The sequence below is a fragment of the Sparus aurata genome, chromosome 2 (genome assembly GCF_900880675.1).
Source record: "Sparus aurata chromosome 2, fSpaAur1.1, whole genome shotgun sequence".
Classification (NCBI taxonomy): domain Eukaryota; kingdom Metazoa; phylum Chordata; class Actinopteri; order Spariformes; family Sparidae; genus Sparus; species Sparus aurata.
This window is the reverse complement of record NC_044188.1, coordinates 1,976,189-1,994,086: the sequence shown is the minus strand read 5'-3', so window position 1 is coordinate 1,994,086 and position 17,898 is coordinate 1,976,189. Positions and strand designations below refer to the sequence as shown.

Here is a 17,898-nt window from a genome sequence, read left to right as displayed (position 1 = left end):
GCGGTTCACCTCCGCTTTATACCGCGGAGGAAGAGAGGGGGGAGGAGGGGGAGGAGGGGGGAGGGGGCGCTGCAAAAAATATCCACCTGAAGAACAATCCCTCCTCCTCTGGAGAGCACGCGCTAATCCCTGTTCATTCAAACCGAAACCTTTTTCCAACGAGCGACACTTCTCGTCAGGCGGGAGGAGCGACAGCAGCCTGCGGGCAGGAATCACCGCAGCGCACACTTTTACTACAAGCCACCCGCACATTCCCATCAGAGCTGACAGGCTTCCAGGACTGTTGTTTTGTTCTGCATGTTTGTTTTATACATTTCCAGGCAGCTGCTGCTTTCTGTTCCTGACGTGCAGCGACATGACGCGTGCAGAAACAACCTGAGGATCACCGCAGTTCATCCTGTGCAGCCTGCAGCGTGCGTAATGTACACCGAAGTCAAGGTGGACGGGGGGCACATTTCTTACAGTGTGGAGAGCCAAGGAGTCTGTGGAGCCGTGCATGAGGAGGTGGCGGAGGAGGGGGAGGAGGGGGGCGGTGGGGGTGTAATAGGGGCCCCTGCTTTGATTCGCTTTCACCACCGAGGGGGCAATTACAGCGGGGCAATAGAACAAACTGTCAGGCGACAGCAGCAGCGGCCAAACGCTCCTTTTACTGCCTCCACCCGGTCACACACACACACACACACACACACACACACACACACACACACACACACACACGCTACTGTACGGAGGGTGTAGCTCAGAATGCCTCTTAAACTCTGGACTGTATATAAATGTACACACATTTACCAACACAGGTCAGAATATGAGTCAAATATAATGAAAGACTTTCAGCATGAAGAGTCAGAAATCATGATAATAAAAGTGAAATATTAAAGAAATAAAATATAAGAACGTCTTTGTACTGTAGCAGAGACGTAACGTTCCTAATAGAGGCGACACACTCACACACACACACACACACACACACACACACACACACACACACACACACACGTATTACAGTAATGATGGCAGACACGTGAACAATTAACGCGCTGAAAGAGGAGAAAGAGATTTAAGATCCAGTCAGATACATCTTTAAGTGTGTGTGTGTGTGTGTGTGTGTGTGTGTTGGGGGTCCCAGCTGTATGATAATGACCCCCCCTCTCCTCCTTCAGGGTGTGTAGCATGATGTCATTAACATGAAGCTCACTTCGTTATCAAACTGTGCAGTGAGGAGGGGGCGGGGCTCAGATCAGGTAGCGCAGAGTAACGTTACTCCGTTACTTTACTTCACTACATCTTAGAGGTGTACTCTTTACTGCACGACACTCATTTGGCAGCTATAGTTACAAGTTACGTTACATCTTTACATTACTAACATGACATACAATCATATAAATGTGTTATTTACCCGGGAATATAAAGTAATCCCATCAGCCTCTCTGTCTGTGTGAGGAGACAGGTGAGACAGGTGAGTCTCGGGGGGGCGTCTGACAAACTGTTGCTTTTTATTCTCTTGGCGCTCCCGACCCACCTCGCCCTCTATTGTCATTGTAATGAGTGCAGCGCGTGCCTCCGCCGGCTCTGACTTTACCCCCCCCCCCTAAACCCCACCCACGGCACGCTTCACACACACACACACACACACAACAAGCCTCCTATTGTCCGCGTGTTTGTATCCAGACGTGTGTGTGTGGCTCGAGACAAAAGCGACACACACATGAATAATATGATATGAGCCCGCACGCGCACCATAAACAAGCATTCAGAACAATGAATGAAAGTTGCCCTCGCGCGTGTCACCGCCTTTTGTTTACTAACAACAACAACATGCAGGTGTGTTTGTGTGTCACGTGGAGATGATCGCGACATAATGATCCGAAACTTCACCTGAAAAACACTCAATTTACAGCTCGAGTGTGTCGCTGCTGGGAGCTGCAGGCTGCACGCACAATTTAAAACTTAATTTAAATTCCTGCTTGAATAAACAAAAATTCGTCTCAATGTAACGTTTAAATCAACAGAGTTTATCATTAATATCTGACGACTACTGTACCAAAATAATCTATAACCTCATCGTGTCGTAGTCCACAGAACAGTTCTGGAGCTTCACAGTGAAACAGAGTTGCAGCATTCTGCTGAACAACTGAAGCAGCTGAGACTTGATTTAAAACAGAGAAACAACCAGAAACAATTAAAGAAACTCCATTAAAACTGAGCAGAATTAGCTGTTAGCACTTCCTGTTAGCAGTGAACATGTGGACGTACAGACAACCGTCACTGCATCACTGTGATACTGAAGAGAACTTAAAAACATGACTTTTCTAAGTCAGGTTCTGCACATGTGAGGAGCGTGTTTCCTCTTCGTGCTCCACATGACTTCACCTGACTCTCCATCAGCATGGAGGAGGTGATAAAACACCTCAGGTGAAGGTGTGTTTACAGTCTATACTGTACTCTGATGTCATCTAACTCACCTGTAAAGTGACACACTTTACGCGCCCCTCCGTCACACATTAATAACAGCTCTACCTGCGCAGCACGTGCGCCGCCCGCTCCCTGGAGAGCGCGGGGAGGGGGGCGCGTGCACACAAACACCAGGAAGCATCGCGCCATCAGCCGACAATATGCACAGATTCGATCCGAGGCCATCTGCTGATCGATCTGCTGCTGCTCCTCCTCCTCCTCCTCCTCCTGATCCGCCTCCACAGCATCAAACCAAGAGGGTTCATGATTTCTTTTAATTACGTTTTAATTGAAGCTTATGTTTTGTTTCTATACAGTGTTGTAATAAAATATATTAGCATAAAATGGAACTGATACTCATCTGTATCATCTCTAAATAATACAGCTGGGAACATGAAGTTACATTCAGTGTGCGGACCTCAGATTAAACTATGAGCCGGTATCTGATCATCAGAACCAGTGATTATTGAACACATCTGGTTCCTGGTGGTTTGCTGGAGGAAGGAAGGAAGAACTCAGAGACCGGATCGGATCAGATTTCTGCTTTTAGATCTTTTATTTCATAACATGAACGAAACACACGACCCACAGAGTCACAGAGTCACTGTGAGACTGCAGGACGGAGACTGAAAATCACCTTTTCCCTTTTTGGTTCTGGACCCTCTGGAGCATCATCACAGACTCCTGGTCCCGTCAGTGGTCCATGATCTGGTCGTCAGAACTTTGAAGGACTGAACTGAGATCCTGTCGGACTCTGATGACATCAGCCTGCAGATGTGTTTGATTTCTTCTCTCTGTTTCCAGTCTGAGAGGTTCCACTTTAGTGTTTCTATTAAAGTTCCTCCTGCTCACATCTTAATGTGGTTTTGCTCAGAACGTCCCACCCGGCGGCCCGGTGAGTTCTGGGTGTTCTGGAGGTGTGAAGCTGGGAACCAAGAGGCAGCGCGGAGCTTTACGAGTCAGAACCATTTACCTTCCAGCAGCTCGGGGAATGTTTAGCTGTCAGATGCTAACAGCAGGCTAGCACGAGCAGCAGACTGCAGGGACTGAAAAGTAGCACCATCAGCACCACCAGCACCATCAGCACCACCAACACCACCAGAACCACCAGCACCATCAGCACCACCAGCACCATCAGAACCACCAGCACCACCAGCACCACCAACACCACCAGCACCACCAACACCACCAGAACCATCAGCACCACCAGCACCATCAGCACCACCAACACCACCAGAACCACCAGCACCATCAGCACCACCAACACCACCAGAACCATCAGCACCACCAGCACCACCAACACCACCAGAACCATCAGTACCATCAACACCATCAACACCACCAGCACCATCAACACCACCAGCACCATCAGTACCATCAGCACCACCAACACCACCACCACATCATCGGCACCATCAACACCACCAGAACCACCAGCACCACCAGCACCATCAACAACACCAGCACCATCAGTACCATCAGCACCATCAGCTCCATCAGCACCACCAGCACCATCAACAACACCAGAACCACCAGCACCATCAACAACACCAGAACCACCAGCACCATCAACACCACCACATCATCGGCATCACCAGCACCACCAGCACCACCAGCACCATCAACACCACCAGCACCACCAGCACCATCAACACCACCAGCACCATCAACACCACCAGCACCATCAGCACCACCAGCACCATCAACAACACCAGCACCATCGGCACCATCAGCTCCATCAGCACCACCAGCACCATCAGCACCATCAGCTCCACCAGCACCGTCAACAACACCAACACCACCAGCACCATCAACACCACCAGCACCATCAACACCACCAGCACCATCAGTACCATCAGCACCACCAGCACCATCAACAACACCAGCACCATCGGCACCATCAGCTCCATCAGCACCACCAGCACCATCAGCTCCACCAGCACCGTCAACAACACCAACACCACCAGCACCATCAACACCACCAGCACCATCAACACCACCAGCACCATCAGTACCATCAGCACCACCAGCACCATCAACACCACCAGCACCATCAGTACCATCAGCACCACCAGCACCATCAACAACACCAGCACCATCGGCACCATCAGCTCCACCAGCACCACCAGCACCATCAGCACCACCAGCACCGTCAACAACACCAACACCACCAGCATCATCAGTACCACCAGCACCACCAGAACCACCAGCAGCATCAGCACCATCAGCTCCATCAGTATTTGTTTGTTAAATTCATATCTAACATGATCTTTGTATCTAAACACATTTATTTGATGGTAAATACTCGTTTTAAACTGTCTGTCAATCAAAGAGTTGCATTAAGTCCTTCACTCCGGAACAGCCAATCACCTTCCAGCTCCTGTCCCTTCAGCTGACAGGGGGCGGGACCAACATGAGCCTTGACTGACATCTCGCAGAGTGAGCTCGTCATCGTGTTCTGATGTTTATGAATTCACCCTCCGTTTGCCTCCTCTGCTCGATCTGCGCATGTCTGCACAGGTGTGAATCTTGACGCCTCGCGCGCATGTACGAGCCCCCTCCTTCACACCTCTGCAGACTTTCCCACGGCTTCGTCTCTGTGACCCCGCCCCCCTCCATCACCTCCACCCTCCTCCTCGCGGGGGCACGCGGCGCTCGCCGTGTGTTGTGTCACCTCAACAAAAGCTCGTGCCGCCTCTCGTCGGACCAGGTGGGCACGTGTTAGGAGACAAACGGTGGATGGAAAGACCGATAGATGAGTGGAGAGCAGAGTGACGTCACTGACGAGTGAAGAATACACGAGCGCAACAGAGACAAATACTTAGTAAAAAAGTAACGAGTAACTGAAGCTGTCAGGTAAATGTAGTGGAGTACAAAGCACTTACATGTTCAACTCAGACAGGTAGGTGTTAGCCCCGCCCCCCTCCCGGTTTCACGCGCTGGTGTCAAACGGCGTCATTAACATCACACACACACACACACACACATTAACATTTAGTTGTTATCACTGATTCAGGAGCTCACATTACATACTCCTCTTCCTGCAGTACTCGAGTAAATGTACTTAAGTTACAATCCAGTTACAGATTGGCCTGAACACTGTCTCATATCATAATCATTATTATTACTGATGCAACAACATCTTTAAAGATCAGTGCGTACGTATGAATTCATACTCTAAATATCACCAGAGTAGCTGCTAACTGCTAGTTAGCTCAGTTAGCCGTGCAGCTAGCAGTCCAGCCTGCAGCGGTCGATATATGATAATAATCAGTCTTAAGTGTGTCAGCTCAGAGACCACAGAGATCATGTCCTGGTGTTCCCGTGTCAGAGGTCTGTCCTGCTGGATTGAGCTGATCTGTAATAATTTGGCTCTTCAACACTTCTAATCTGTGAAAACAGGATTTATAAAGACACTTAAAACTCTGCAAACAGCCGCTGTAATCTCTGAGCTCCTCTGTTGTCTCTGAGCCTCAGCTGGAACCCGTCCTGAGCCGCTTTGCTTCAGACGCTCTGGATAAACAGGATCAGCTCACATGTGTTTGAGTGCGTTCAGCCTCCTTCAGCTCCAACAGAACCAGAGGAAACATCAGCGGTCCGGTCGGTTCATAGAGAACAGATTCCTCCAGGCGTTCTGTCCAACATGCAGTTTATGAGGCCGTAAGACTCGTTTATGATCCGTCATTAATTTCTGTTTTTGTTTGGATTGTGTGTTTTCACTTTCTCTGAAGTTGCTCCTGAATGTTTCTCTGTGCATGAAGCAGGTCGGCTGTTTGAAGCTCAGTCCTTCCTAAAAAGAAATCAAAAAGTAGCAACGATTCAAATTAAACAATACTTCAGGTTGTATTTGAAATTCTTTATGTTGCAACTTTGTATCTTTACTTGACTTTCTGTTTCATGCTGTGACGGTCTGCGCTCTGATCTGCTGAGGAGCAAAGATCACGTTGTAGCTCAAGATAGCCGTTATTTTATTTCATTGTCACAACACGACTGGAAATTTTCTGACGTCTTCTTAAAAATGTTCAGATGTGATGCAACAAACAGGACAGGACACGTCCCAAAGTCCCGCCAGAAATATTTGGCTTTGTTTCCACAAACGCAGCAGATAATATCCCCGACGTCTCGCAGAAATATCATGTTTCGACGCTACAGACGCGACTGAAGACGCCTCGATGTCTCCCAAGAAATATCCAACGACAAATGATCTGATACAGAATTAATAAAATGAAACTTGTTAAGAACCAGAATAACTCTGGTGGTTTGGTAAAGAGCCACAGCTGCTGGTGGAGCTGAGGAAACCCTCCCGCTGCTCCCGTTCTCATATCTGTGCCAACATCAGAACCATTATTTCCTCCCAACACACGACTTGTTTCCAAACCAGCCTGATGGGTTCAAGCGGCGCCCGGCGTCTTTTAATGGTGATAATGGTGCCGACACCTTCACGGCATGGAGAAACAGGTGGTGGTGAAGCTGAGAGCCAACAGAGAGGAGAGAAGAACAACAGATTTACAGGTTGAAGGCTCAGCAGGGCTCCGGCTTTAAATCCAGGAATGTGGAGGATTCCTGAGGTCTGGTCGGGTTTCAACTTTGGGTTTTTTCCGTGCGTTGTATCAAACATACACATGAGAACGTACAGAGGTCGCCTGTAAACTGTTTCTTTAACACGACGAGGAAAACAAACTCCTCTGATGAATGCTACTCACGTTAAATTTTAATATTCACAGTTCAACGAGTTCAAATAATCAGTTAGTCAAAAGAAATGAGATGAAATTGATTGTGATCCATCAACATTATGCGACATCTACATGAGCGTTCTCCTCTGAACCGGCTGTTCTCAGTGAAAGTCGTCTGTATTTGTGATTTTCATTAGAAACATTCAGCGAGGTGAAGGTCGGTTACAAGGGAAACTTTTCTGGTTGTAAACAGAGAGGGAAAATATTTACCTCACATGAAAGCAATTAAAATTATTCACTGCAAATCAACAGGCCCGCTGCCCGCAGAGCAAACTGTCTCCAAGTGTTGTTAACTTCCCTGTTGTATCATGTAACATGTAGAGCTGATGGTGAAATGCTAATGTTAGCTTGTAGCTAGTCCATCTGTCGTCTTTTCAGTCTCTGATCAATGAAGACGTGGTGAAAGTAAAACAATTTACACATTGAACACAGTAACGATGTTCAAGTTTCACACCCTGAGTGTGACATCAGAGGAAAATGGCCGCCGTGTGATTGTGGGGAATTATCGAATTGTCCAATAAATGCACGCACTTCCATATTTGTGATGTGTTTTTATTTTTCTTCAAATGGAACCAATGGTCAGACAGGAAGTCAGACAGGAAGTCAGACAGGAAGTCAGACAGTACACACATTGTTGGTTTGGGTCTTTTTTTACGTGATGTGTTGACAATAAGAAAACGCAGAATAACACCAGACAGAATGGAACAGACGAGGAGGAAGATCTTCGTGTCTTCTGTCCCACCAGTGGCTCGGCTGCCGGTCCAGTCTGTAGAGCCCAGACGTTCTCCCGTCTCCGTCAGCGCCGCCCGACACTCCGACAGCCTCACATATTCAATAAACTCTCCATTACACTATTTATTGTTTATTTCCATTTTTCTTTATAAACAATATTATTTGAACGGGATCTCCAGCAGCCCGTCAGCACGGTCGGAGACACACAGAGGAATACAAATAAAATAAAATACACATTCTGAAGGTTTGGACAGAGCACTGCTGATCTCAGGTCAGATCCTGTGAGTGGCGGGGCGCCAAGCCAGCCTGGAGTGGCGATAACAGCGCTGATCCTGGATCCGCCTCCAACCACCAACAACAAGAGTTCAGCCTGACCTGGATCCTCTGTCTCCTTATTTTTTAACCAATCAGCAGCTTGAGACGCATCAGGTGACACCAAGATGACCGAGGGAGGGGGCCGCCGACACCCCGCCTCCTACAAACCAGGAAGTGCCTCTCTCATTGGTGCAGAGGCCGGCCAATGTTCGAGCGCCACAGACCCGCCGACTGAGACGTGATTGGTTGCTTGTGACGCTCAGCTGCAGCACGCAGGTCTCCCCAGCCTCCCCCTCCGTCCTCCGGCCCCTCCCCTCACCTCGACGCAGATGGCGAGCCGGGCTGCGATTGGTGGAAGTGTGAGGGGGGCGGGGCTCACTGCTGCTTGGAGCGCCAGAACCGCGATGCGATGGTGCCGAGAGAGAGTCCCTGTTTCTTCTGCTGGGAGAGCTCGGCCAGACGCTGCTCCTCCTCCTGCACACAGACAGCCAATCACATGAGACCAGACCAGTCACATCAGAGACGGTCCAGGCAACGGAACCGGGGGGCGTTTGATTTCTCCACCCACCTGTGCCAGCTGAGCCTGTCTTCGTTTGAAGGCGTCGATGGGGTCGTCCTCCAGAGCGTAGTTCTCCAACACGGTGCGGACGTCGTCCACGCCGCTCAGAGCGATGGCTGAAAGAGAGCAGGAGGTCAAACACGTGTTCCCGTCACACATCATCAGACCGCCCATCGTTTTGTCGTTTGTTTGTTTGAGGATATTTTTGGTCATAATTAAAACGAGAAAATTAGAAGAGCTTAAATCAAATTTCCAGGAATTATCAGGCTGTGATTAAACCTCAACAGCCAGAGGAAACTGAAACATTTAAAATGTAAAATGATAAACTGAAAATGCAAAGTGAGGAAAAGGAAACATCTCGTGTGAAACTTGAACAGATGTCATCAGTGTTTGTGACTTTAGTCAGAGGTGTTTAAAAGGCTGATGGAGTCAAATCATTAAGAAAAACACAGTGGAGCTTTAAGTTTAACCAGAAGAATGATTTGGTTCTGATCTTTAACCTGCCAGCTCCAATAAACCTGCAGACTGAGACCTTCATTACACCACAAACTCAACATCTGATTCATGAGTTTTGGGGCTTTAGAGGAGCTGGTTCAGACACTCATGATTCTAAAATCCTGAACGGGGAATTTAAGATGAAACAACAACTATTAAAAACAAGTGAAAGAGCAAACAGAGCGCTGAAAGATGTTTTTGGCGTCTTACTTTTGAGAAAGTTGGCGAGGTCGTAGAGCGTTCGGTCCTCGGAGTTTCCGTCCCACTTCTTCAGCGCCATGCCGTTGAAGGGCTGCAGGCTGAACGCCTCCCGCTTACAGTCCACCACGATCACCTTACTGGTGTCCCGGTTCAGACACGACACGTCCTGAACACAACAGAGACAACAAGACGGGTCCAGATGTTAAACAGACAGAACAGAGAGGAGACCAGTCACAGATCTGAAACATTAAACGAACATTCAGTTTTATTTCACCACAGATAAACAAAATCTAAGAAAAATAAAATTAGAAACTTTGGGTTCCTCCTCCACCTCCTCCCTCCCTCCTCCTCCTCCTCCTCCTCCTCCTCCACCTCCTCCTCCTCCTCCACCTCCTCCTCCTCCTCCCCCCCCCATAATAAGCTGCAGGACCCTGCTGACCTTCTTAAAGCCTAATCAAATACACAACTTTATTATTATCTTAATGATCCTCAATATTCAAATTGGAAGCCGCAAAACACACACACACACACACACACACACACACACACACTTTCTCTGGTAGCTCCAGCTGGTGACTGTCAGTGTGTGTGTGTGTGTGTGTGTGTGTGTGTGTGTGTGTGTGTGTGTGTGAGACAGATGGAGAGGGACGCTGCTCGTTGTCTCTATCACCGGCCTCATCTGGTGCCCAGCCTCCACCCCAAAACACTGTGTGTGTGTGTGTGTGTGTGTGTGTGTGTGTGTGTGTGTGTGTGTAAACCTGAGCGGACACATTCAACCATCCTCCTCACAGCCAATGAATAATAGGCATCTGTCTTCCTTTGGAGTGTGTGTGTGTGTGTGTGTGTGTGTGTGTGTGTGTGTGTAACCTAAACTGAAGTGTCTGCACACACACAGTTGAACATTAATGACATTTAGGATCGTTCTCTCCTGTTTTCACTTCTGATGGTTTAATCCAGCGGGACGTCCACCTGCTCTGTGTTTCCTCTGAAGATGCTGAACTGAGATCAACACGTACATGTTGAGTAGGGGTGGTTAATCGGCCCAATTTCCCGATTCGATTCCGATTATTGAAGTTTCGATTACAAATCGATTTTCGATTATTAACGATTATCGATCCGATTTTCAATTATTAACGATTATTGATCTTCCATTTAACATCAGTCAGCTGCTGAATTATTTTACTTATCTTTTGAGTAACACCTCACAGCACCTTCAATATTGTATAGTGTAACTGTAATATCAAAATGATTATTTTTTACTTTGTTTTAAATGTAGTGTTTCACTGTTAAAAGAAAGTTGCCAAGCTCAGCAGCCGGACTCATGTTAGAAGCACTGTCGGTGACGAGAACCAGGTTGTGTTTCTCTGTTCCCCACTCGTCTGCCATTGCTTTGAGAAACTCACACATATTTGCGCTTGTGTGGCTATCATCCATAGCTCTCGTCTGAAGTACGTAGGTCATTAGCTTCCATTAACTGCTGACATAAGGAGCTGTAACGGTCACATGTGAGACTGTAGCTCTGGATGTCCAGGCATCGCAGGTTATTGCTGCCCTGTGAGCAGAGTTGAGGGACACTTGCACAGAAAGCTTTGTGTCCTTGTAAAGATTTGGAATTGTGAAAAAGCTCCGGGATGGAATAACATATCTTGGCTCCAGACTGTGGACCATGTAGCGGAAGCCAGTAAGAGGAGGACTCCAGTTTGTATTACTATTTAAAAAAAAAAAAAAAAAATGATTTAAAAAAAAAATTAAAATTTAAAAATTTTAAATCGATTTTTGGAAATTTAATAATCGAATCATAATCGTCAATGTTATAATCGCAATTAATCAATAATCGATTTTTTTCACCACCCCTAATGTTGAGATGATTCAGACCGTGAACACAGGATCTCATGAAGTTTCACTTTCACTGAAACGAGCCTCAGAGTTTGTCAAGTTAGCCTAATGCTAAGTGCTGTCGAGTGTTGCTCAGTAAACATCATGAAATGTACCTGCAGTCGTCTTCCGAGTTATTACAAGAGCTGAACACAACATGGCATCAGAAGCAGAGCGACTGTGAGCGACTGGAGTCACCCCGGCTATCAGCCCACCGTCTCTGCTAACATGGTAAATAAAAGGTTTAATAGGAAAGTTCAGCTTGTAGAAAAGGAGGGATGACACGCAGCAGAGCTTCAGGTCGGATTCACACTTTTTATATTAAAAAAAATAGAAGGTTCCAGTTCTGACAGGTTGAGGTGTGAAAGCGTGACGGCTGGACGATGTGGACCAAAAATAATAACAAGGTATTCTCTACAACTGTGACAGAAAATGTAAAGTATCGGTTCTCTTTGCTGCTTGAAAACACGACTGCAAAACATAAAAATGAAAACTGATCTAAAGGACTAACCCAGGACACAAACGACAGCACGAGTATAAAAATATGAATCAGTCCATTTAAAACTCTGTCTGGGGACTTAAAGCACTTAATAAAAACGTGTTTACAATCTATATTGTTCCGTGTTGCTGACATGTTGTATAAAGAAGGAGCTGTGCAGTCGTTGCTGCAGCGTCTGCTCCTCACAGCAGTAGATGTCGTTCCTGTTTCTGATCTCCACATGAGAGGCTGCAGCCACAGATGGCTCCTGCCAATAACATCACACAGCACATTTGACGAGAGGCATTTTCATACAAAGAGCGGAGAGAGAAGTGTGGCGCGCTGGAAGTTGTCGGGGCGCGACCTTTCATTGATGTTACCGAGTGTGTGTGAATGACTGCAGGCAGGAGGGCCGACCACCAGCCTGCACCAACCTCTGCTCTCACCTCTGCTCTCACCTCTGCACCAGCCTGCACCAACCTCTGCTCTCACCTCTGCTCTCACCTCTGCTCTCACCTCTGCTCTCAGCCGGGTTTGGATCACTTATCACAACAACACAACAAATGACTATCAAGCTATCGGTCGGTTACAGCTCGGACAGAACAGAACTTCACTCCAATCTTTAAATCTCTTCTCCTTCTTTTATTCCACTTCTTCTTCTCTCGTCATTATTATAACGATTATTATATGTGTTTAGTTTTAGGCTTGTCGTCTGTAACTGTTCTGTAATCTCATTAAAATAAGCTCTGACAGCAGCTGAAGAGGCTGCACGTGTCTGTGTTGTTGTGTGAGTCGGGGTGAGGACGGGGGGTGATCATTAAATATAAATAAATCAGTTTTCGATGTATAAACTCAACACGCGGCCGACGGGAGGATGAGAGGCACAGAAACCCGCTTTATCTCCTGACAGTAAACCCTGCGTGGACAGCAGGCCAGAATAAATACAACAAAGTTGGAAGGAAGACAGTTAATCCAACTGTTGTGTTGTGTTTCTTATCCCGGCAACAGCCAACAAACAATAAGACGTCTGATCCATCGGAGGATGGCCTGCAGCCGACGCTCAGATGCAGGCCAGCGAACAATAGCTGCATGTTGCAGAAGGGTCAACGCTGGAATTAATATCAGTGGAGCTGTTTGTGGTTATTACAACATTTCTGAACCCATATCAGACGATGGAGACAACACAGCTGGTACACAGAACATCCAGACTGTGGGAGGTAAACTGGAGCGTTCACAGATCTCAAGCTCAACATGAGAGAATGTTTGTGAAGTTTATCGTGTTGAATCTTTAGTGAGATAATTTGACTACTGACCACAAAACAAAATGTGAAGTTTGAGAGCAGAGGGAAGGCCACACTGTGAAACCATCAGTCCTTTCTCTACCTGCTCTGGTCAATCACGACCACAGACTCTCTTCATGGCGGACTCTGGTATTGTGCACACTTATTCAAAGAAGAGGAAGTGTCACAATTCAGTCAAAGGACACTGTGACATCACTCCAGCCGACGCCTCGATGTGGGCTGCGGTGACATCTCTCCATCGTTATCACGCCCTGACGAGCTTCCTTCTCTCCCTCAAACAAGACTATGAAGCGATTACGAGACTCGTGACCTCTACACTCTGGATGTTTAACAGTTAGAGCTCCGTTGTGCACACGCACACGAGTATTTCTAAAAGCTTTCTCTCCGCGTTTTTCCTTTCGTATGCACATTCAGAGCCGCGTTTACGATCTGCTTCCTGTTTACAACAACGCGCATTCCCAGTATACATGAGCGATCATGAGATGTAGTAAAAAATGATAAATGATTTGCACTGCTAACGCCAACATGTGTGCACCATCCTCGTTTTTCCTCCTCTCTCAGAATAAACAGCGGCGGCTGCAGTCACATGAATGTATCGCAGTGCTGACGTTTACTTTATAAAGAGTTTTTGTGCAGAAAACCCAGAAGAGCTTCAACAGAAAGTCTGTTTGCTGCAGACTTTCTGTGTTTCTGTGCGCTGAAGTGGAGTTAATGTTTCTGGATTATCGACGGCAGAGAAAGAACATCCACGCTCACAATCCAAACAACATTTTCAGTATCATGGGGTTAACTTTCTCTGGACATATGCAGCATTAATAACTCTCCCTCAGCATATGGAGCATTAATAACTCTCTCTTGGCATCTGTTGCATTCAGCTCTGTCTTGGCGTTATGGAGATGAGATGATAAGTGTGTCTTCTTGTTTCTGGGAAGTAGGTTAACCAGCTCCTTAAAACCACCAGACTGGTCGTCAATAACACACACAGAGATGACAGTTGGAGGGAGACAGAAGGAAGAAGAGGAGGAGGAGGAGGAGGAGGGGGAGGAAGAAAGGGGAGGAGGGGGTGAAGGGGGAGAAACATGAAGGAGGGAGTGAGAAGAAATGGAGCAAAGGAAATGAGGAGGAGGAGGAGAGGAAGGACGGCGGGGGTGAAGGAGGGTGAACGGGAGGTGAGATAAGAGGAAGAGCGGAGCGAGGGAGGGAGGCAGAAGGTTAATGAGGCCTGAGAGGGGAGACAGAGGGGAGACAGAGGGGAGGAGGAGGGAGGTCTATTGTGGCGACGAGGAGGAGGACAAATCAATGGCAGCGGCAGAAGGCAGCTAAAGAGAGGAGACACGGGGGGCGACGCAGCCTGTCGCTGTCACAGCGCTCAGGTGTCTGATGGAGAAACAACTTCGTCTATTTCAAACTAAACTAAGATTCCTCAGAAAACACGTTTTAGAGATAAACATGTTCAGATCAACAGGTCCAGCTGAGTATCAGAGTGTGTTTCCGATCAGGTTTTAATTTCATTCACATGTGTTAAACGGAGGATGAACAGAACTGGAGACTCGTTGTTTTGTCATGTGGAGTCAATGTGAATAAATCAAAACTTAGTTTGAGTACTTTTAATTAAGGCTTATTCAAAACAACTGCAACTATGTGTCAATACATAAAAGTGATGCATTTTTTATTTCCCTCCTGTAATCAATCACACATCCAGTTATTTATTTTATTCACTCAACACGATAGAAAAGCTGCATCTCCTCTGTGTTCACCTGACACTACGAACCGGTCTCAGAGAGTTTGAGTTGGACCCGGTTTGTTCTGCATGTTTCAGGCTGGTTCTAACAGGAGCTTTTTAAACGTGAGCTGATCATTAACTCTCAGCGATCAGGATGTTTTCATGTAGCAGCTGCGGCTGTTTAAACTCAGTTACACTAAACGTCCCCGAGATCCCCGAGTGAAGAGTTACCTGACACACACACACACACACACAGCGTACCTTCACATGATGCCCCTCCATGTAGTGTGTCGCATCTCTGAAGAGGCGATACATGACGAAACCTTGAGGGTCGATGCTGTCAATCAGAGGATACGCCGTCTGCACACACACACACACACACACACGGAGGAAGAAAGAAAATAAATCATCATCTGCAGCCGTAACACACAAAGGACGACTGTTTCTCTGGTTCGAGCTCCTCTTGTATCATGGGAAATAAATATTTTAAAGTTTTTGGACAGTTGAAGACGTCACCTGAAGATCTTTAAACTATCTTCACACATTTTTTAGATAATACATGAATCATTTAATGGAGAATAACTTAAAGATGAGTGAGTGAAGTTTGCACTGCAGGAGGAGATGTGTGAGGAGAACCGGCTCGGTCCGTCTGCCTCTCCGAGTGTTTACGGCCTTCAAACGACTGTAAACAAGTCGGCACACTTCACACACAAACAGAGCAGAGAGCTGAGCTACGACTGCGTTAGCATCTCAGAGGACAGCAACAATTAACTCTGTTTATTACAAATAGCTGAGCACATAAAACCACAACACCTGTATTCAACTCAACAGATCCAACATGTTAATGATCGAGCTTTAAAAAGGTGAATTTAACCTGCAGCAGCTTCACATTGAATGAATGAACAACTGTTAATAAAGTAAAACAACATAAATAAAACCTTTCAGGCTCTGCAGAGACTCATTTGTTTGGGATTAGCTAATTATTGAATGTGTGTGGTTACTCCTGAACAAGCCCACGGAAAAAGGACATAAAATAAAATCAGCCCACTGACGTCAATTTTAATTTCAGCAACTGTTATTAAAGTGACTTTTAAACGGTGAGATTCCTTCAGGCAGCTGCTGCTCCCGTCAACACAAAACAGCAAACAGCACATCAGCATGACAGAGAAACGTCCGACTGCTTATTTAGTGATAAACAAGACTTCATTATCTCCAGGCGAGTGTGTGTGTGTGTGTGTGTGTGTGTGTGTGTAGGACTCACCATGCCAGTCTCTGCGGTGAAGATGACGATCTCGTAGAGCGGCGCGAGCTGCTGGAACAGGTAGTCGATGCCCGGACGCTTCTTGAACCTCCAACCTGTCGACAACTGGAAACACAGACGGAGGAATTAAAGATCTGACTCATATTTGCTGCAATTCAGTAAAAATGCAGGACCACACATTTAGATTTTCAGACGTTTGGGATCTCACAGAAACTCACATGTTCACATATCATTTCAGAAAACTTGTGTGGGATTTTTTTGTTGCCAAAACAACAAAAAAGCAAATAAAGTGGTGGATGGTCGGGTGGAGAAGCTGGATTCAGCAAGAATTCTACATTCTCTCAGGGAGACTAAAGTTCAGAGTGACAACACCCAGAGCTGCTTCATGTTACCCGAGTTCTTGGTAATCTAAAAGTGTGTGTGTGTGTGTGTGTGTGTGTGTGACAGCCGTTGTTTAGTTACGGTCAGTCGCTCAGAGGTTGTGACCTTTTCCACTCAGGTCGGCTCCTGTTTTGCTGCTGCTGTGAGTTAAACACACACACCATCAACAACCTGAGGGCTGTCAGACGTGTGTGTGTGTGTGTGTGTGTGTGTGTGTGTGTGTGTGTGGACAGTGAGCAGACTGATGTTTTATTTATTTTCAGGACTTGTTGATCATCTGCAGCTATAACATGTTGGTGACAGTTGAAGCAGTTACTGTGTGTGTGTGTGTGTGTGTGTGTGTGTGTGTGTGTGTGTGTGTGTGTGTGTGACAGGAGTAAGATTCAAGTGGGTGGGCAGGTGCAGTTACTTCTGTGTGTTGGTCTGTTTTAACAGGCAGCAGGTGTCGTGTTACGGCTGTTGCACACCTGTCAGGTAGGTGAACAGAGTGTGTGTGTGTGTGTGTGTGTGTGTGTGTGTGTGTGTGTGTGTGTGTGTGGTGAAAGGGGGAGTGTCTCAGCAGACAACAAGAAGTCGACAGGTGGCGGGACACACCTCCCACACACACTCCATATCCTCCACCTGTCCCATAAAACCCTTCAGCTCGCTCCTCCTCTGTTACCTGATTTCTTCTGTTCTGATTTTCGTTTGTTACGAGATGGAAATCTGTTAAATGTTACGCAGGAAGTCTGACTCATAATCTCTGTGTTACGCGTGTTGATATCTTGAATCGGACACATTCATCAGGACAGGTGCAACAACACAGAAACACTGAGCGAACAAAGGACCAGCTTCATATTTGATCTAGATTTAAAGGAACAATTCACCCAAAAGTTAAAGTTCAGTCATCCTAAATATATCCTGGAGGTTGTTATTCTAGCAGTTTGGAGACTGATTTAACTACGAGGATGTTGAAGCAACAGCAACACACAAAAATGGAAAAACAGTATCCATCTCCTCCCTCCATGCTGATGGAAAGTTAGATCTCATAGTCCACAAAACAGACAAAAGGAATACTCCAAAAATTCATTAAAACTTAGCAGAATTAGCTGTTAGCACTTCCTGTTAGCAGTGAACCTGTGGATATACAGACAACTATCACTGGATCACTGTGATACTGAAGGAAACTTAAAACATGATGTTTCTGAGGCAGGTTCTGCACATGTGAGGAGAGACTGTTTTAGGGATTCTAAGCAGATTTATGGAGTCCTCCTCTCCTCCTCCTGATGATATAAAGTCAGGTGAAGTGTCGTAGTCCACAGAACAGTTCTGGAGCTTCACAATGAAACGGAGTTGCAGCATTCTGTTCAACAACCGAAGTAGCTGGAGACTTGTTTTAAAATGAAAAAATAAC

At 46.5% G+C, this 17,898-nt stretch overlaps 1 protein-coding gene across 1 annotated transcript in view; it reads right to left on the bottom strand.

Annotated features, from left to right (window-relative positions):
- Positions 1 to 7,718: 7,718 nt before the first annotated feature.
- timm50 (translocase of inner mitochondrial membrane 50 homolog (S. cerevisiae)) overlaps positions 7,719 to 17,898 on the bottom strand; it is a 33,105-nt gene continuing 22,925 nt past the window's right edge. The window contains exons 7-11 of the mRNA XM_030401572.1: positions 16,125 to 16,229; positions 15,125 to 15,223; positions 9,496 to 9,652; positions 8,800 to 8,906; positions 7,719 to 8,705 (exon numbers count right to left, since the gene is read on the bottom strand). Of these exons, the coding sequence (XP_030257432.1) occupies positions 8,607 to 8,705; positions 8,800 to 8,906; positions 9,496 to 9,652; positions 15,125 to 15,223; positions 16,125 to 16,229 (567 nt within the window). The 3' untranslated portion in view covers positions 7,719 to 8,606. The remainder of the gene's footprint in view (positions 8,706 to 8,799; positions 8,907 to 9,495; positions 9,653 to 15,124; positions 15,224 to 16,124; positions 16,230 to 17,898) is intronic.